The sequence below is a fragment of the Neolamprologus brichardi genome, chromosome 10, assembly GCF_056152115.1.
Source record: "Neolamprologus brichardi isolate AB-2024 chromosome 10, ASM5615211v1, whole genome shotgun sequence".
NCBI lineage: Eukaryota > Metazoa > Chordata > Actinopteri > Cichliformes > Cichlidae > Neolamprologus > Neolamprologus brichardi.
Window position 1 is genome coordinate 4,902,275 of NC_142113.1, and position 21,940 is coordinate 4,924,214.

A 21,940-nucleotide genomic window follows, 5' to 3' on the forward strand; every position below is an offset into this window, starting at 1 on the left:
GGCTTTTCTCTGTATTATAGTAGAGTCTTTACCATATAAAGCATCCTGGGGAGACAAAGCACCCCCAAAGATTTCTTACTTTTTTTGACAATATTTGCTGTTTGTGGGACACACTACTAAAAGTATAAAAAGCATACAGTACTTAATTGAGATGGAACATTTTAACAACAAAAGTATAGATAACCCCTTCCCCCCCTCCCAAAATGGTTTGTTCCAGCTCAGCTCTCCCCTGCTCTGGCTCTAGCGCCGTTGCTGCCAGATAGTGATGTGCGATACCACTGATTTCCTTTCCGATCCGATACCAAGTAAAATTCAGGGTGGTATCGACGATACTGATCCGATACCGATACTTTGTACAAAAACTTGTTTCATTTATTGTATCTCAAATTATAGCTTCATAATGATTAAAGGGCATCAGATTACTTGTTCTTATCACTTAATAATGCACAATTATCATATAGAAATAAAAAAACTGAAGTTGTGCACTATTTGCACATGTTGCCTGCCTGCAGCACTAAAGGACTCCGTGAGAGACGTCTCTCTCGCCCTAGCAGCACCTGTCCCTGTCCTCCTCTTCAGTTCGCCTCAACATACGCTTGTCATATTCTGTGATATGATTTACTCTGAGGTGTTTGACAAGGTTAGTGGTGTTGCCACAACACCTCACATTCTTGCCACATGTATCTCTCGGCCGTTTGTGGAAGTAAAATACGTCCGCACATGACTCCATTTATGCTCAGCCATTGTTGTGAGTGCACACGACAAGCATTGCAACACATTTATACAGCCGTATTTCGCACATGACTATGACAGGCGGAAGAAGAAGTAGTTCCTTCCAATGTAGACAATCCGAATGATACAGTTTCTTTCCACTGTGTTCCTGTTAATGATAAACCACAAATTTACCCTAAATTACTAAAATATCGATATTTTAATATGAGAATCGACTCTAGAACATAAATGACTGGTATCGGAGGAATCGATATTTCAGTATCGATCCGCACATCACTACTGCCAGAGCGATGGCGACTGAGACACAGTAGAGCGGAGGTGTAAGTGCCTGGCTTAAAACAGGACATATTAGCTGCATTTAACTTACAGTTACTCTTTATATAGTTAGGTAGGAGTCAGACCATGTTTGTTTTTAACTGAAAAACATTACACCAGGTAACCTGCAGGGTTAAAAACGTGTTTCCCGGCTATGTTTGCTACCCTACAATCCGTCCTGCTCTGTAGTAAAATCAGCAATATTTGACCGTCCCGTTGCTCCCATTGAAATGTATACAGCCTATTTAAAATCTAAAACTTATAATTGTCCGTAGCCTGCTGCTGTTACCACTGTCCTGTTTGAAATCTAATGAGAGAAACTGGTTATTTTCTCATATGTGCATGTGCTGATATTGAACCCAAGGTACTAACTAGCTAACTGACTGGATGCCCATTAACCTTATAACTCCTGTTTTGTGTGTGTGTGTGTACTTAGAGACAGCCAGGTTCATAATGGATATGAGGAGGTCTTTTCAAAAAAAGGAGCCACATTCAGGTAAAAGTGTAAAATCAAATGATCCATCAATAAAGGATAATGTTGGATCAGTGTTTCAATATTTATATATTTTATTAGATGTACATGTGGTTTGGTTATTTGCCTTTTGGTTGAAAGTACACTGAGAGAGGACTTTTTATTAGTGATCTTAATAGTATTTTTTTAATCTAATTGAATACAATCTATTTGTGTATGATTGTCAGTCCAAAGAGGGAGAGAGGAAAGAGGAGAACATGAGGAGAAAGTACAAGGTCAGGAAGAACCAGGTAAGAAAACAGACAGGGTGTACTAACAGGCACAGCACAAACTGTTAAACTGGCAAAGAAAACAACTAATTTTACTCATACAATCTGGAAGTTGTTTTCTCCCTATATTAAAGCTGCTATACAGAATCTGCTAAACAAACTGGGTTGTCAGCCCTGGCACTGCATTACCATATTGAGCTTCAGTCAGAGGAAGTCAGGGTTGCCAAAAACTTTTTGAAGCTCAAGAGTGAGGCTGGTGCCATTCCAGATATGTTAACATTGTACAATCTTCTGGATAATCAGATCTTCCCCAAACTGAAAACTGTTATTCAGGTTGCCCTAACAAACCCAGTTAGCAGCTGTAGCTGTGAGAGGTCTTTTAGTGTCTTGAGTCAGCTCCATACCTGGCTGAGAAGGACCATGGGTCAAAGCAGACTCCAGCACCTGGCTGTGATGTCAGTTGAGAAAGAGATGCGTGAGAGACTTGACCACCAAAATGTGATAGACAGATTTGCCAACCTCAAGCTGAGGCGACATAGGTTAAAAGAAAAGAAAAGATCTGCAGAGCCATAGAAGTATCTGCAGTAAAGATCTTTTCATATATTGTATACATTGTACCGTAGGCCAAGGTGTCTCAATTTTTCTAATTTTTTAATAATATTTTGTACATTTTAAGGACTCTTCTATTTTTGGAGTGTATTTTTTTATGTATCTGTATTATATTATACATACACATTAAAAGTGAGTCTCTGTCCAGAAAATGCACTCAGTTTACTTTTTACTCACTGTGAGCATCATTCATTATTCTCCCGCAGTAATTAAGGTTAGGTTCTTCTTTAGCAGCATTTAAATAACCTTTATCAGATTTGATGGTTTTGTTACAGACTTTAAAAAAGTGTTTTGCTTTTCTTTCACAAATGTGGGGATTAAATTGTTAAAATGTACCAAACAGTGATGTCATGTTTTGTGACGAGGACCCAGGCACAGAGAGACTTGATGAATTTAAGAATCTTATGATTTAATAAAGAAATTTGCAGACTTGCACAGAGATGGTAAAATTATGATGACTGATAACGGAGACGAAGACAACAGACGATGAGGACAGAGAGGAACAGGGGTTTAAATGCACCAAGGAGACAGTCAGAGGGAACTTAGGACAACTGGAGACATTTAAGGATGCAGGGACTGACAGAGACAGGGAAGAAGTCTTACTGTGATGAATAAAGTTTATCTTGCCTGGATGGGCAGCTCTCTGGGTGCTCAGCACCCCCAAAGCTCTGATTCTAGAATCGCCCCTGGCCTGCTTGCTGCTGAAGTCAAAGTAAACTTTATTGTCATCTCCGCTACATACAGTCCAGTATATAGAGAGACGAGACGACGAGGCTCCAGTTACAACAGTGCAAGTAAACAAACAATAAATATAATTAGAGTAAGAAAATAAATATACACTTTAGGACTCGGGGTGAAGGGATCAATAACAATTTAAAATTTATATTTGATGATTTAAAGTCTCACACACAACCCGTCGAAAGGGGAAGGGGGCCGGCTGCTTCCAAACAGAGCACATTTCATTTATAATGTTGTAAATCCAAGCCCATTATGTATTCATGATTTGAATCCTGGGTTGTGCGAAATCCCAGAAATAAACCCTAGACAAAGTGAATCTGTGAACTAAGGTGTAGGTCTATTAGGTTATCCTCAGGTTGGGGGGTGATTGTTCATACTGGAGTGCAAAATTAAAACCAAGATGGACAAGAAAAGTTCAAAGCCATCAGGTGCTCAGTTTAGAAAAAAGAGAAAAGAAGAGGAGAAAAGAGCAAAAGATACAGGTAAGCAGATGTGTGATTGGATAATGGCAGGTCATCCTGAAACAATCAGAATCAGAATACTTTATTACTAAGGAAATTATGTGGATTACAGTTGCTCCAAAAAGAAATGGTAAAAATAGTAACAGTAACAGACTAAACTCCAAACAATACATTATGTTACAGATTTTACACATTTAAGAAATAGCATTAAGATATATATATATACTACATATAGTGTATAGTATATATTATACTAATATATAATCAGTTCTAAATATCAAGGATTAACAGAGGTGATGATTATAAATAAATATCAAGAAAATTGACAAGAATATCCCAGAGTAGAGAAGAGCGTGTATAAAAAGGGTGTAACTATTGCAGTGTTCACAGTGTGTTAGATGGAGGAGTAGTACGGGGAGATGGCCACAGGCAGGAATGATTTCTTGTGTCGGTCAGTGGTGCTTTTTGGTAATCTCAGTCTCTCACTGAACGTGCTCCTGTGATTGGCCAGCATATCATGGAGTGGGTGGGAGGTATTATCCAACAATGTAGCTGCCCTAAATTAAATACCCATTTTAGTGGAGCAGGTTGAGTTTTATAACAGCTACAGTGTGTCCCAGGATGGTGACTCGGATCTGTGTCAGTGTCATGTAGTGTGGGGTTTCTGCTGAATTTTGAGTTTTGTCGTTAATTTTGGATTCCTGTGTTTATGATGTTTTGAGATTTGTATTCTGTTCATGTACTTGTTATTTCCTCGTTAGTTTCTTAGTTTTAGCTTTGCTATTGTCTGTGGTTTTGTCTCTGTTTGGGGTTGGAGTTACAGTTTATATTCAGTTCATTGAGTTTCAGTTTATCCTGCCTCCTCTGCATCCCCATGTCTTGTTGTTTAGTCTCTGGCTCTGTGTTATATTACTTCCTGTTTTATTTTGGCAGTCTTCTGTCCCTTATATCCCTTTTTTTTCCTTTATCCCCTTATCCCTTGCTGTGTGTTTACCCACCTGTTCCTCATTCCCCTAATTAGCCTTTTGTGTGTATATATAGCTTTTGCCCTCCCTTTGTCCTTCTTATGTCATACTGTTGTCTTTACTCTGTCTATTTGTAATTCCTCATTCCTAGTATTTTTCATGGAGCTCTGGTGTTTAGTTGAACATTGTTTTGCCACCATCTACTTATACTAGCCTTAATAAATGACCCAGTATTTATTTACTAATGCTCCTTCTCTCTCCATCTCTACATTTGTGTCCTTGCTTCATCACACTCCAACATGACTGTCAGACGGGCAGCAGTAATAGTGCTGTTACTATTTTCTATATTATCATTTTAGAGTTATTTGGTTTTATAATAAAACCACTGTTTTAAGACTTTATTTTTTACTATACTTGCAGATCAGAAAACAGAAAAGACAAATGTATGCAATCAGAGAGCATACCACTAACTACTGTACAGTCCAATAAAGTCACACTGCACACGTTCAGCAGCCACTATTACTTACACCTGTCAAAACAAGCTGCTGATGTTCAAACTGACTCTAATGGATTTTCACAATGAGGCAATGGTACAAAAATGACCAAATATCTTATGAGCCACAGTTGTCTGGTTGAAAATACCTTTTTGAAAATGCGCAACAAATCAACACAGTAAGAAATATCTTTACCACTGAACAATACATGGAAACCATAGCAGTGAGTATAAAAAACTGATTTGAGAGCTGCATTAATAGTAGTGACAAAGACTGTTCTACTGTGAGGTTAGTGGCAGAGTGGAGAGGGTTCTTACTTTTTATCTGAAAACATGTCTGCAGGACTAAATGTGTTGTTTTCTGTCAATATTTCCAAATGGAATACAAGGTTATTATTGAATAATTACTAATAATTTCTAATGATCAGAAATTGAAATGAATCAATGTGAAGCAGCAAGTTTATATGTGAATGTAAATTTACCAAAAGCACTTAAAATAAACTTGCTGGATCGTGTCGTGTGACCACCCTTTACTACACCGACCTTACTGCGGTAAGGGGACATGGAGATGGCCAAACATCTGCAGTTCCATGCTTTTCAAATAAATATATCCCACCACCTGCTGTGAAATCCCACACGCTCACGGCAAACCTCCCGAGTTATTTCAAAGCACACGGCCACTCATTCAGAATTCAAATACAGATCCTCTGAGAGGTCGGCATGTAGAATGACCCCTGCTGGGGCTGGCCAACTTTGTTATGGTAAGCCCACGAGCAGCTCAGACATGAAAAAGCTCAGCGGCAGCAGCAGAAGGGAAGTTCCCTCCTAGTGCATAACGTAAACTTGGCTCCAATAAAAGCATCCGTTGGCACCTCAGCGGACAACAGGAAATCTTTGTTTAGTAAAAAACATCCCGTTGTTGGCCCCGGGTTGGATGACCCTTCTTGTTGCAAGACAGTGTAGTCGTTGTTCTTGAGCTCCATATTTAAAGCTCTGTTTACTGAACAAAGCAGCCTTACTCTTAAGATAAACAGCAAAGACTTTATGCGTAGGTGGGCGTATATGCGTTGGCTACATAGATTGTGTGTCGGCCCAGTGCCTGTTTGTCAGAGTACCACTTGGTATGTATTGTTTAACATAGCGCTAGACAGCATGTCTGACCCTCCGGTGATCGGGGGTCACAGCACCTAAAGTTAGAAGCTGGCAGAGTAACTGACTAAACGCATATCCATTCTAACAGTTACTCAATTTCTATTGGATTTCTCAGACTTTTTAAAGTCTAATTTAGTTCTCTGTTATGATAAATGATGATATTTTATTAGACCAATCCAAGAACAAGCTAATTTCAATCTTTTCTTTCTAAAAACCATCATTGTGTCTTTTAGACCCCATCCCTGATGCTTAATAAAGTTCCACCATTAATTAATGCTTCAATTGTAAATATGATTAACTTATCTTTATTATCATGTACCACAGGTTTTTGAGGTGCCAGTAAATAACCTTCTAGGCGCGACTCCTCTGCTTCCTTAATACCAGATCACTCTAACAGATCCCTGAAAAGTCTTCAGTTAATCCAGAATTGGAGCTATAAAAAGAAACCATGTGTTTCCCATATTAGCTTCTTTTCATTGGCTCTCTGTTAAATTCACAGTTGAATTTGAAACCTTTCCCCACACACTCAGGCTCTGAAAGGTCACACAACACCTTATTTTCCTAACAGAGCACCTTGTTCTCAGACTGGTGGCTCACGTGAGGTTCCCAGATTTGATAAAAGTTTAGTCAGAAGCCGAGCATTATTAAGCCGTCTGTGGGACCGGCTCCCGGTTTGGATTCAGAAAACTCACCGTCACTGCTTTTGAAACTTTTGTTTTTGATCAAACCTATAGTTAGTGATGGATCAGGTGATTCTGAACCATTCCCTAGCAGAGATGGGCAGTAACGCGTTACTTGTAACGCGTTACTGTAATCCGATTACTTTTTCAAGTAACGAGTAAAGTAAGGGATTACTATTGCAAAAACGGTAATTAGATTACCGTTACTTTCCCGTAGGAACGCTGCGTTACTGCGTTACTAAAACCGTGATTTTTTTTGCGAGAATGTCTCATGACAGTGACGTAAGCGAGTGCGACGTTTGTGACAACAGCTGTGTGCAGATCAACAATGGATCATATATCGAGTGTGGGAGAGAGTATGAGCGTGCAGCGTTTAAAGCCTTAAACGCTGCACGCGCTGACCTTACTTTGAGTTTGATTCCATAAAAAGTGACAAAAACATTAGTGTCCGTTGTGCGTGGGAAGAAAACTTCTTTTTACAGCGAAAAAACCCTAAACTTCCGAACAAACACCGAGTAGCTACGACGTAATGGGAAATTCACAGAGAAACTCGCGGATTCTTACACTGACCGCTGCGGCACACCTGCACCAGGGTAAACCTCCGCCTACCCCACTCCTGCTTTACAGGTGAAAATAGAGCAACAGGACCGCTAGACTTTGACTTTATTTATTTTTTGCTGTGTTTTACTTGCATCTATTTGAAAGACTGAGTGTAACAAAAAAAAAAAAAAAAGTGCTGGAATGTGCAGAAAATAGGTTTAAATGTTAAACAAATTTCTTCCAGTCAGAGAATGTTGCATATAATTACATTTTTGCTTGATGCATAAAGTTAAAAGATTAAAACTAATAAAACAAGTTTTAAAAAGAGACTTTTCCATTTGATTACATTTTGTATGATGGATTATGCAGAAAAAGTAGAATTGGGCTGAAAGATCTATCGCTTTATCACCTATTCAGGTTGTAAATTGTGTTTTTAAAAAGTAACTAAGTAATTAAGTAATTAATTACTTTTGAAAATAAGTAAGCAGTAAAGTAACGGGATTACTTTTTGGGGGAAGTAATCAGTAATTAGTTACTGATTACTTTTTTCAAGTAACTTGACCAACACTGTTCCTTAGTGACACTGCAATAGGCTTAGGCTGCCGTGGGGTTTCCCATGATGCAGTGAGGGTTCCTTCTACACTATTTTTTGCACTCTCTGTATTTTTATACAGTACTGCTGCATTTAATAAATAATAATTACTAAACACTGTCTCTCCTGCTCCAACCAACTGCATCCGATTCGCCGCCCCTCGCTGAGTCTTCCTGTTAAAATTGGGTTTTTCCTTCTCATTTTCGCCAAGTGGTTGAGGTAGGGGTTTGTGTGATTGCTATAAAATTGAAACTGAACTCAACTGAAGCACGTCAGTACATAGAACACATTCCATTTTTTACCTGAAATGCAAAACAGAATTTGAACCCACAATGACAGAGCTGCTGAATCACTTTACTCGACCCAGTCAATGGGCTTTTATTATGTTTCCAGCAATTGATCCATTTCATTCACAGTGACACAACAGATTTCCATAAAATTAATATGCAGTACTAAGAAAACATTGTAAAAGTAAAATGTAAATGGAGGATGTTTTGAAGAAAATAAAGCAATTTTTCATTTTTCTGTATTAGTTTAATTCAAAGTGCAGTCATGAAAAAACACCAATAAAACTGCACCACTTTTTGTTTGATCAAAGGATCTTGGAGACCTTGCCACAGTTATTTTATGACTTCTTTCATGTTATATATAGCAATGAATCCAAATCCACCTCATTGGATTTGGTGCAAATCTGACTTCTGCAGCTCAGCCACAGGTCCACTTTATCTTATATCCACATTTGTAACACTCACAACATTTGCCAGTTACATTGGTAAGTGTCAGAATGATCCCAGATTAGGTCCAAATGTTCAGGACCCTTTGTTTTTCTTATCACTAAAGCTAGCATCATATTGGCCTAATTGCACGCAGCAGAATGACTTTTTAACAGATCAGGTATCTGGATAAGAAGCAAACAGCTAAACAACAGCAAGTGTCTTTAACTTTTGATGCACAGTACTGTACATCCATATGCTCTATATACCAGAGAAAGGGTATATATCATTGGGTAAATATATGCTGAAGAGCAGACATTGTAAATCATATTGAAGTTTTTTGTGCAATGATAATTAAGAAATAAAAGCTGAAAAACTAATGAACATGATGTTACATTCAGAGGATATATTCTTTTTTGTTTACTTCTGTAGAGGTGTAAATAAACAGCAAAGTACTGTAAATCATGGTGCGTTATTAAAATACACGGTTTGTTTCACCGTTAAAGCAAAAGCGAACACGAGGAAATGGAGAATTGTCACTGAGGATGTACAGTATGTGCAGTACCTGAGGTTTTTTTTAAGTGGCTGGTGACAAAATCAGTTTTGGTCAAGGTGCATGTACATCTCATCTTCGCAGTATGCCTGTGACTACTCTCCTAGCACAAACACTAGTCGCTAGTCTTCTCTGTGAAGTTTACTCGCATCTTCCTTATTCTCTGCAGGCTGAGGTGTAACGTTCCTGATGCTTACTCTGCCTCTCCGTCTTGGCCGGTGCTCTGAGAACCAGTTGGAGACGGTCATGGCGAGGCGGAGGAAACCCAGGCTGATGCAGTGCACCTCTGAGGTGATGGGAATATCGGAAAAGAGGGCGTGGTCCCGGCACATGAGGGCGCTGCTGCATTCGAAATCTTTGACGACATTGAGGATCTCCTGTCGCTCTGCCTGCCGCATCATCCCTCGAACGTTCAGCAGGGTGGAGACATGCTTCTTCCTGCAAAGAGGAAGGATACAGGGAGGGCGAAGGATAAATGGGTATGTATCGGAAATTAGATCTGTGTGGTGTTGTCAAGAAGTGCCATGACGCCGAGTAACGGTTATTTTCTCTGAGTCACTGTGTTCACTTCTGGGAAGGACAGAAGATTCAGTGCCCGTCTAAAATTTTGCATGGCGATGGTTTTAAATCATATTGGGTCTACTTAAATTTACAAGCTTCATTTAAACTTAAACTAACACTGAATAAGGTAAAAACAAGAAGCACTTGTGTATGTAACCATTACAGAATAAAAAACTATTTAAAGAAAATGATTTTGATAACTACCGGCAGCTGTGGCATAAACCTTACATTGGGTGGTGATCTTATAAAATTGTTAAGCACTGTATTTTATTTATCATTGGATTTTTTCATACTTTTTATCCACAATGTGTAGACACAGCCGTATGTGCATGATGTGACTCTTAAGGTCGATAAATAAAAGACTCGGGAAATCCTGCATTTGATCTCCTGAAAGACTTGCGGGTCTGTCATAAGGTACAAACAAATGTAGCAAGTTAATGTGTCTCTAGGTCTGAACTGCTACTTTTTCTCTTCTCTTCCACACCTTTCTCTCTCTGATTCAAAGAGTGGCACCAGTCTGTCTCCTGCAGGATGGCAGGAACAGGAAGTATTCGGCAGCAGCTTCCTGTCTGTTCCTTGGAGGGTTATGCGTCACGTGCATTAGGTCGAAAACCGTCACTAATGTGAGTCTTAATCTGTGCACAAACAGGCTGGAACTCCCCCCCAGAGGCTTGTCTGCTTCATCCATTCTCAAAACAGACCCGCACCGCTCCAAAAATAGCAAAGTTAATGTAGATATGTTTCCGCGCTCCTTTTCCTTGTTTTGATCCATTGCAACAAAAAAACATATGCAGGCTTACATTTTTCTTGTTTTAGCACAGTGCCAAAAACAACACAGCGAATGTGTAGCCGTAAGCATAAAAGAATATAGGACCTCTGGGAGGGACCAGTGCAGAGAGCATCTGTTTTATAGATGTTTCCTGGTTGTAACATTTCAAGACTGTTCATTTGTGAGGGGGAAAAAAAAATCCTTACCGTATATCTGGAAATTCTTTCACCAGGACAGCCACCTCCATTTGGATGGAGGGCGTGTCCTCCAGGAGAATGATGTCAGCAAGGTGACAGATGATGCTGTCCAACCAGGAGGAGCTCGATTCCTGAGGCAGAGAAGAGGCAACAATTCATTCACAGGAAACTCAGGACTACAAGATAAATCAAGTACTTTGAGCGTCAGTAAGACTACAAAAGTAGCATATAAATGCAAGCACGCTACATAAATAAATATAAATCTGAAAGTTGTCCAGCTGTGCTTTTGTTTGAACTTATAATGTGGTTTGGGCACTTAGTTCTGGTGATGACACCTAAAATACCTCAAATACAGTGGATGAAATTTTAAAACACATAAAAGGCTAAAGGCTGGCATCCTTGCACATCTAATGGTAATGTATTGTTAGATATAAAAGTCATAAAAGATTCTGCAGACATCTTTGGTCACTGTTTACAAGAATGTGCAAAAGTTTCAAAGAAAAACAGTGAGCGAGAGACGAGACATTGGATGGACAGAATGAGAAGAGCACAAACGGACTGCAAGAAGACGCGAGTTCCACTTATTTATTATCATTGCCCATCCAAATGACCTCTTCTTAAGTCTCAATGTGTTTTTCAGGCAAGAAGTGACAAGCAATTTAGTGAACAATGAAACCCACAGAGGAAGCACAGGTTAATGCCTCTGGAGGCCAAACACTTAGGAATTTGATTAGTGAATACCAGACCTCAACCTCTGCTTTCCCAGTTCTTGTTTTTTTCTCAGGAACACTGAGGAAAAGAGAGGTTGCTTGCCACTCACTAAAAATAACAACGTCTTTTTTTGGTGGTCGTTAAAAACTCATCCTCCCCCCAATGCTCCTAAGTTCCCAGTTTCCACAGAAACTTCATCCCGCTCCTCAGCGAAAAAGGCCATCAAGGCCATTCCAGAGCCACATCAAAGTGCGCCAGCTGACAGGAACAGGAAGTTTCCTCCGAACACAGCAGCTTCCTGTTGTCAGCTGAGGTGACGGACACTTGTTTGAACTTGTAGATAGAAAGGGGGCAAATGCCATGCCGTCAGGCCTCGTTGTTTGACTCCCTCTTCCCCACTTTGGCAAGTGCTAACGTAAGCCCGGTTCATCCATCTCCATCTCACTGACGGCAGCCATTTTTCAGAGCTCAGTCCTGTATCAACACTGTCTGAGTTATTCCTGACCTAGGAAATTCCAGGGTCAGGCTCCAGTCACAGCCAGCACACTCTTTCCCCCTCCCCATTCCAAGTTTTTGAGAATCAGCACTTCTGTTTGTGCTCCCCGGAAACATAACCACTACTTGTGTCTTGGACTCTGTGAATTTCCTTCTTCATATTTGGAGACCATTAGCACTCTAAAATATACTTTTCTTTTCCACACTAACACAGTCTAATAAAAAAAAAAAGTTTTGTGTCTGCAGACCAGACTTACCAGATCCTTAAAGAGTCCTTTGAGCTGCTTGGCCTCATCTTGCAGGCGGAAAGCCATCCTCTTCCTCATCTTGGAGGATGTGCACATGAGGCGTCCCCTCATAATGGCTCTCACATACTCCACTAGGACCCGCCGGTGCACCTCACCCACCAGTGTCTGTCAGTCATAACAGCAATTATAGATTAGCTATAGTTTTATATAGTTTCATACCTTTATACATTGAAAATATTATCAACTACCATTTCAAACGTGTATTGACCTGATAGGGTGGAGAGTCCATCCTTCTAAATTTCTTGAAATGCTGTTTAATACTGGCTTCAATAGCCTCGAAGGCCTCTGTGTTGTTCAGCCACTTTCTCTTCATCAGTTTGTCAAAGAAGGGCTAGAAAGGCAACAGACAAAGTACAGATTAAGAACAGATTTAGGTTTGGTAACCCTAACCAAGGAAGGAAAACAGCAGATTAGCCTGGGTAAAAGACCGAAAGTGAGGCACACAACGACGTGTCCTGCTGGCAAAGTTTCTGGGCTGCCTTTCCTCATAACAGCCATCCCTCAAGAGTCTCTCCATCAAAAGCAATGCATTATCAGGGACTGTAACATCTAGTCCTTTTAACCGAATTAGTGTGGATGGTTTTATTACTTGAAATTTCAGATATAGGAACGAGGTAAAGACTGTACTTTATACTCATTGTTTATTATTATTATCATTATTATCATCATCATGTTGGACAGTTGTATTTATTAGCTGTTTTTGTCTAAACAGCTAACGAAACAGCTAACGAAACAGCTAACGATACAGCTAACGAAACAGCTAATGATACAGCTAACGATACAGCTAACGAAACAGCTAACGATACAGCTAACGAAACAGCTAATAAAACAGCTAACAAAACAGCTAACGATACAGCTAACGAAACAGCTAACAATACAGCTAACGAAACAGCTAACGATACAGCTAACGAAACAGCTAACAAAACAGCTAACGAAACAGCTAATGATACAGCTAACGAAACAGCTAATGATACAGCTAAACAGCTGTGTGTACACAAAACACTTCTGCCCAAATACTGACTTTTCATGTATTACATGTAAGTTCTCCATATAATTCGGTGTATTATCAAAATAATAAAAGACACAAGTATGTGACCAGAAACTTAAAAAATACAGTTTTGTTTTAGCTTACCTGTCATGAACACAAATCTGCCAGAAACTTGTTCAGAACTAATAATAAGTAAACTTACTGAAATTAATTTGCGGTTTGTACCAAAAGCACAACCTTCAACCACTAAAACTATTTTTCTGTTCAGGAATGCAAGTAAATAACTGTCATTTTGTATCTTAACCTGATAAATAATAATGTGCTTTAATGTTTTTTTTTCTTTTTGTACAGTAAATTGAAAAATTCTTTGATAAGAAAAATAATTATATTTTAGCATTAAAATATAATTTTATTGAAGAGCTTGTGCATACTGGTGGAGCAACCATTGCAGTAACACACACAATAATTTTGCCAATTACCATTACAGTACTGTTAATTTAGGGTAGCTGTGGCACAAACCTTACATTGGGTGATGCTCTCATAAATTTGTTAAGCACAGCACATCTGGGTCATGATCATAATTATGTTTCCGGAAAACCATCGTTAATGGCTCAGATGAATCTTGCCACTGTCCTACTCACTCTGATGTGGTCAAATAGCCTGTCAGTCAGCACCCTCACTGACTGGTTGATGATCCTGTCCAATGAGGAGTTGGCTTTCTGCGCAGATTCCTCACTGCCCTGTGGGTCACACTGCCTGCAGCGGTCCACAAAGGATCTACACATTACACAAGAAATATGACATGTCAGTTTAGTTTCTGTAGCTCTTTTAGAAAATGTTCAGATATGACGTTTCACTGATCTTTGCCAACCTGAGAGGAGGGCAGCAGTTAACCAGAGCTATGGTCCTTGAAACATATCCATCTCCTCGGTCTCCAAATTCTGCCTGACTGTCATGAAACATCTCCACCTTCCTCTGGAAACTGAATGCATAGAGGTTTTATGAGAACACTTTGAATCCAAATACTCTCTCTTTCTCAGTAGATAGATATATAGATATGATTTAACATTATAACCTTAAACTACTGTCCACACACCTGTAAATGAAGTCAGCCAATCCAATGAGACTGCAGCGAGCCACTCTTGCTCCTAGAAACTGGTTCACAGATGTAGATCTGTCCAAATCCACCTTTACCCTCTGAAATTTTAAAAGACATGAGTGATAAGACAGAGGTTTCATTCAAGGAAAATGTTACTGAAATAGGACGGCTTTGTACCTGGATTACTGAGCATGCTAGGTGAGACTGATACTCCTCTATGTGCAAAGTCTGAGCCCATCGCCTCTCCTCTTCATCCAGCACATGGATCAGCTCTGTTGTCACCTTATCCTGAAAATTGAAAAAGCAGGGAATTTAAATGCACCTCTTATCCACATTTTCCCAGCAACAGACATTCAAACACTCTTTTCTCACCCTGACTACACTAATGCAGTCTTGTTCCAGCCTATCCACTGTCTCTTGAGGCAGAATACCATCCAGTGTGCTGTAGTTGATGGGTGTGGTGGTCCCGATAGTTCCTAGGACATCCCTGGTGGGAAAGAATTAATGTAAAAATTTAACTACGAATAAAAGCTTGTTGTGTGTGTCGTTATTGGAGCAGGCAATCATTACCAACCTGTTGTAGATGTTGTAGAACCAGTCAAGTAGTGAGTATACGTCTGTGATCTGCAGTGGGCCACTGGTAATAGTGTGAAGACGTTTGGCCACAGCTCGATGGTAACTTTCCACATACACCTGGAAGGCTGCAAACTCCTCTGGGTAAATGGATATAGCGTTCCTTCTCGCTGCATCCAGATCATCCACCATTCGACACTTCAGGCGCTCCAGGTATGAGGCCAACTGGCCTGCTTGGGTGTCTACCTGATGTGGCAGGCTCCAGTCTGCAGCCTCCGCTACAGCCTGCCTCCACTTCATCTTCAGTCGCCGGGGACGCTGGCTGGGCTGGATGCGGGGGACCTCTTGCTCTGGCTTAGTCTCCTCCCTCAGAGCCCAGGCAGCATCAGCATGCTCCTCCTGTTGGATTACCAGCACCACCAGACCAAGGTTGGGGCCAGCACTAGGCTGGCGGAGTGACTCCCGCACCACATCCCACATCTCCTTCTGAAGGGCTTCATACAGGAGCTCCACATCCTTAGCTTTTCTCCGGCTTGAGTCCAAAGTCGCATTAGAGCTGAGGGACTCATCAAAGGAAGAGGACAAAGACAACATGCTGGGTGGAGTACTGGGACACAGGGTAGGAGTGAGGGTAGGAGGAGTTGTGTTTGGCAGGAGAGACAGGAGCTCACACTCTCGCTCCAGTTCCTGAATGTGTGTGTCAGCCAGGAGAAGGTCCCTGTGATTGACCAGCTGTAAGATCTCCAGAACTGTGGGAAACCAGAAGAGAAACACAAGTTTAGAGGTAATAAGTTTAGTAACAAATATGTTAATGCACATATCTCATTCAGCAGCTGTGCATGTACCTGGCTGACAAACTCGCCTGTTTGTTGCAGGTTTGTCTGCACATTCCTCTGTTCCTGATAAAATTCCCTGCCGGAGTCTCCAAACAGTAGCTGGACTGAATTATCTAGAGGAAGCTGGGGAACATTTCTGACCCTACTTCCTCTCCTTTTCAGCCTAATGGTAAGTGAGCGCAGTGGCTCCCAAGTGAAAAGTTTTAACCTCATCAGAGGGTTGTCTAGGTTTCAACAACTGCTGTTGAAATTTGACCTGAAATATTAACTAATGTAATGTAGATTCATTGCTAAAGTCTACAGGGTCACTTGGAAAGTAATTTTTTTCGACTTCTTAATTATTACCTGAGAGGGGCTCTCTGGTTTTCACTACTGGATCCTCTGCCTCCTCCATTTCCTCCTCCGTCTCTTGGGATGCCTTGTCTGACATGGATTCCCTCTTTAGCTTGCCCAGACTGACCATCCTGAGGAAGGATGATCGCCTGGAAGTCTCTACCTCGTTGCCTACGCTCAGGTCTCCACAGGGCAGGCTTTCTCTGCGCTCCTCCTTCCGTCGACCAGTGAAGCTGCAGAACATCCACAGCAATGACAAAGAGCATAAATCATGGCCCTAAATGATGCAAGGACTTTAATGAGTGCATGAGGTTTGTATTGTCCTGTACGGGATTCCTAGGGAAACCTGTGCTTTGAGTGCCACACATTCACACAGTGTTGCTGCTGTGTGTGGCTACCTCGTCTAAAAATAGTCCCATTGAGTGAGGACAGCAAGTACACAACATGCCACTGAAAAACAAAAGAGGTTCCTTAGATCAACAAGTTACCACAGCAAATTACACAACCTCTTAGGAAATAAGGGCACTATATGTTATTCTGTCACTGACCAGTAAACAGAACTTTTATTCTCAGTCGCTGAAAAACTTTTTTAACCTTGTGTCATTAATGCAATCAAAAGCATCATATGAGTCCAATGCGCATAGAGTTGCTTCACATAAGTGACATACAGTTGTCATCAGAATTTACATGGCTGTGAATATCACCATAATTTGGGGGCTTGATCTCTTTGAAATGTTCTTTCCCCAGTCCTACATCTTTAATGGCTTAAAAATTAACCAAAAATTGTTTGCACAATTTTTCTTTAGTTTTGGATTTTCTCTAATCCACACAGGGTCAAAGGTTAAAGACATAAACCTTAAAGAAATACAGATGCCCCCACTAATATTTGTTGCTTAGATAGTTGCGCCTGAACTTCTGATCTCCAACAAGCTCCTGGCATAATTCTTGCTGGATATTTGACCTGTACTCTTGGCAGAATTAGTAAAAATTTCATTTAAATTGGTTGGTTTCCTGGCACAAATCCAGCGTAGTCCAGAATTTTTCAACAGGGTTGAGGTCTGGGATTTGGGAAGGCCATGCCAGAAGCTTAATATTAGCCTATTCCAGAACCATTTTAATGTGCGTTTTTACATTATTGTCCCATTGGAACACCCAGTTATGTCAAGGTTTAAAGCGTCTGGCTGTTAATTTGGTAAATGGTAAATGGACTGGTTCTTATGTAGTGGTTTTCTACTCTACTCGAGCACTCAAAGCAAACTGAATGCTGAACACTGGCACAGGTTTGAAAGCCTCTTCCAAACGTACCTCTTTTAACTGTGACTCAGTCTTGTCTCGTCTGACAATAAAACTTTCCCACAAGGCATTTGGCTCGTCCATGCAGGGAGCTACACATTTCTACAAATGGATTAACCCTGAAATGTAAAACTTGCTTCACTGACAGTTATGCCAGCAGTTTTTCTGGGTTATGGTTACGGATGTTTCTGAATATTCTAGCCAATTTTTATTTTTAGAACTTTCTCTTTCAAATGATGAGCTCAGAATCTGCAGTTTTGTGGAAATGACTAAGACACCTTCCCAGCTTAAATTTACGTAAATTTAGAGTTCTTATTAATCATCTTTTCCCTCAGACTTCTCTGGATTTTCCCATTGTTATGAGTATTAGTTAATCCCATGTGTGCTGTGAGCTGTGAAACACATCCTTTTTCTGCTGACAAAGAGAAAGTACCAGTTGTAGTCAATGGTGATCACTAATGAGTAGTTAGTAGGCCTTGGCAAGTTAAAAGACATTCAGTGGACCTTCAGTGTCACCTATTAAAATATTCAAGTGAGTGTATGAATATATTTTAGCCTATATGTATACGTTTGGCCCTGTGTGGATGTGACAAAATCCAATGTCAATTCAAACCCAAAGTGCAAAAGCATGCTGCACAATGATTACACCTGGAAAAAAGAACATTTAGGTCAATGAAGAGTGAATGTAAACGCCAAACCACAACTGTACCACAGGTTAAATTGTTTAAAAACTGCTTTCTTTCTACTCCAAATCTCTCCTCACCGAAGCAGGGTCATTATTCCCTCTGAGCTCCTGCGTACTCCTTTTCTTTTCTCTTTCTCTGCTGGTAGTGTATTTGAATCTCCAGGGCTGTAGTGTGGGGTGCTGTTCCCCCATACACTCCGTCCTGATATGCGAAGCCCCTTTCCCAATTTTCCAAGGGTCTTAAGGGGAGACACTCCACAGATCCGCTCAAGGGTCCCCCGCAGTGGCTTCACTTTAGGATTCCCTGCCCCGTGTTTCCCAGCGTTTACCTCGTTCTCCTCCTCTTCACCATCACAGGACGACTTCAGCTGGAGGTTACCCTTGACTTCCCCCATAATGAGGCCCATGTCACCTCTGTTCCTGTCATCATCATCATCCAGGTCCACATCCTCAAAGGGGTTCAGGTTCTTGTTTAGATCCTTCAGTTCATTAAGCTCCTTCAGGTCCTTGAGCTCGTTCAAGTCCCTGATGTCTAAGTCTAGGCGAGGCAGAATCAGTTCACCGTTCACTCTGGGGAACTCGTGGCAGCTCTTGGATCTTCCCGGGAGTTTCTTCAGAATTGGCATGGTTGCATTTAATACGTTAACAAACTGCAAAACAAAGATAATGTTAATTAGGACATGAGTACCAGACATACCCGGGCTATAACCAACCAAGATAAGAGCAAAATTATATAACTTCATGCCCCAAAGAATTCAGAAACAGTCCTGGATCAGAGGTTTCATTTCAAACTACTTATAAGTGAACTCATTTTGAACTAAAACAGTGCAACTGTGGCTCAGGGGGTTAGGAAGCGCATCTGTAACCGGAAGGTTGCTGGTTCGATTCCCGGGCTCTCTGTCCTGGTCGTTGTGTCCTTGGGCAAGACACTTGCCTACCGCCTACTGGTGTTGGCCAGAGGGGCCGATGGCGCGATATGGCAGCCTCGCTTCTGTCAGTCTGCCCCAGGGCAGCTGTGGCTACAACCGTAGCTGCCTCCACCAGTGAGTGAATGAATAGCGGTATTGTAAAGCGCTATATAAATCCAATCCATTATTATTATTAAAAGTTAAAATAACTTTAAATGACATTTTTTATTTAAGAGTTGGTTTGTGACGTTTTTTCAGTTCTAATATAAGGTGATGAAACTGAGTTTTTGCTGTTCTTCTTGGCCCAATTTACACCTTAGTGACAAAACAGTTTCCAGGGAAACACAAATAGTCAGTTTCATACCAAGAATCCAGGTGGTGTCACATTAGTTTCAAATATACAGTATGTGACAAATTAAAGGAAAAAAGCAGAACTTTTGATCCTTTGATGGGATCTGGTGACTCTGCGGTGGGCAAGTTATTGACAAAGTTCTGGAGCCACTCGTCGCCTTGTAGGGAATTGTCACTGCACATCAGAGCAAAATGTTCACCTTTATCCCTCTATGAAACATTTCTGTCCTGGTGGGAGTGACAAAAAGCCAAAGCGACAACAATGGGGCATTAGAGGTCCCTGAATACTTTCATGTGAAATATATTTGACCTTCATAGTAAGAAGAACGCAACACAATGGGTAGTGTATATCCTATAGTAGTGCTGTTATTGTGCTCTCTAGTGCTGGAATATCCTTTTGAAGAACAAGACTTAGAGAAAAGAAGCTAAGGTGCTGTTCAGGTGATACGTAGTGGCTAACATACGCAAGACTGCACACAGCCCTGGGTGGGATATTGGTGAGAAACAGGACAGCTAGTTCTTAAGTGCTTAAGTAACTTTACTACTTATTAAAGGTATCTAAAGATTTTTTACTTCCAGTTTTTAAAAAAAAAATCAAGTCATTGTGCTTTTACGTAGAAAACATAAAATTGTCTGCTCTCATGCATTCAATGAGCAAATTTTTACAGAATCTTAAAAAGTACTGAAGGCAAAAAGCGCCCCCTGCTGACTCAACATCCTATTAACACCAGGCCTACAGTAGATGCGACTGATATATAGTTTTATTGCTGTTTTTGTCTGACTCTCCCTTTTTTCTGCTTTGGCTGTTTTTCATTATTGTGTTTTTTTGCCTTATGATGTGGTCATAATATTTCATATGATTACTTGTGGTCAGATGTGGTGGTTACTTTTTTGGAACCCAGGAGTATGTTTTTCTTTCATTTGTACATTTTTCATTAATTCAGTTTGTATACTTTGTTTCACGTCCACTATAATGAGAGCCTACTGCTTCATGATCAAGAACAAGAAACAGTGTTTCGTTTCATACCGCATGCTCTGCTGAAAAAATACTTTAGGTGCTTTAATAGTGACTAAAGCTTGTACGGTATCAAGCCAAGCTCATTTCAGTCAGTTTTTACTCGTTATATGGACTTCATTTTTAAATAATGACATTGAATAGAACAAATAGTAGCAGGGGAACAATTTTTTTTTTGGTCTGATGGCAGTGAAAGAGAGTTCTCCTTTTGTTTGTTCATCTTTGTTCCTGCCAACAGAAACAGCCAAACTCCAGACAGTGACAACAATTGATCTTTTGTTAGTAAAAATTCAGAACAGTGACTCTAGCTGAGATGGTTACTGTGATGCATTGGCATTTGAATCCTTTAGTGTCTACATGGAAAAATAATACTGAGTGTTCCTGATGAAGAAAGGAGACGAGTAGGGATGGTATTTATCAGTTGTGTCTTTTTTTTAATAAGATGACCTCAAAGTTCATAAAATCAGTGTGACTGGCAAACGCTCAAAAGCCAGACATCAGCATTGTATTACACTTAGCAACTGGTGGGTTGATCAAATATCAACTGTGTATGATTTTTTTCCATGATATTCTTTCTTGATTTTTCCAAGCTGTTTATTTGTCTGTCTGTCTGTTTGTTTATTTGTCTGTTTGTTTGTTTGTTTGTGTAATTAGCCAGGATAGGGAAACTCTTCCAAAAATTGAAAAAAGTAACGGAGAAACTGTGAATCAGTTTGGGTTTTTTTTCTAAACACAAAAATGACTACCCAACTTTAAGTATATATGTTACAGACAGAGGTGGTGAAAAACAGCCAAACACAATGATTTCCACATAAAAACAATCATTTGAACTTAAATCTCTATCACAACGGAAACAGTCAGTATGAAATAATAAATGATTGCAGAGGATCAGACTTACCTGATGACGATGCCTTGCTGTGTTTCAGTCCAATGTCATCCTGGAGTGTGTTGGCTAAATGAGCTGCCAGGCTGTAGAGCGTCTGTGATGAGTGTGAGAGCGTGTCTGAAAGTCCTCACTGACTCAAGAGAGCAATGTTGCTGCCTGCGGTTTCCTGATTTCCTGTGGTTTACCCTATTGTGGTTGAAGGTGATATGTTTTCCTGAGGAAAGGCTTGTCCCGTCCTTTCTCCCCCCACACACACACCACAGACCCCCACCCCACCACCACCCTGTCCTGATCAGCCCCCGCACCTTGGGCCCCAAGTGTAATTAATTACACTAATTGTATTGACCTTAAGGGTGAAGGAGGACAAACCATCCCCATGTTGTGTTCTACGGTTGTGAATCTCTCTGTGTTTGTGAGTGCGGCTTCAGTAGAAAACATAAAATTATTATTCATTGTCAACAGCCATGAGGAAAAAGTCCCGTTCTTGCACACTCTCTTGAACGTCTTTGCATTACTGCAAAGTTTTAAGTTCATCGTAGCCACGACAGAAGTCTAATGCAGGACAGAACAATTGAAGAATGCAGTGAGTTTGTAGAGTTTGAGCACGTGGACGGTTCAAAGTATTGTGAGTTTAAAAAAAAAAAAAAA

The 21,940-nt window shown here is 40.4% G+C and overlaps 1 protein-coding gene across 1 annotated transcript; it reads right to left on the reverse strand.

The window, feature by feature from the left end:
* Window positions 1-8,367: 8,367 nt before the first annotated feature.
* Window positions 8,368-21,408, reverse strand: exoc3l2a (exocyst complex component 3-like 2a). The gene is made up of 13 exons (XM_006808600.3): window positions 21,305-21,408; window positions 18,211-18,782; window positions 16,167-16,387; window positions 14,987-15,734; window positions 14,785-14,899; window positions 14,590-14,700; window positions 14,410-14,510; window positions 14,185-14,295; window positions 13,955-14,090; window positions 12,534-12,656; window positions 12,275-12,430; window positions 10,821-10,942; window positions 8,368-9,722 (listed from the first exon to the last, which is right to left on the reverse strand). Exons 2-13 carry the CDS (start codon window positions 18,756-18,758, stop codon window positions 9,407-9,409), a joined length of 2,808 nt encoding a protein of 935 aa, XP_006808663.2. The 5' UTR covers window positions 18,759-18,782; window positions 21,305-21,408; the 3' UTR covers window positions 8,368-9,406.
* Window positions 21,409-21,940: the final 532 nt, after the last annotated feature.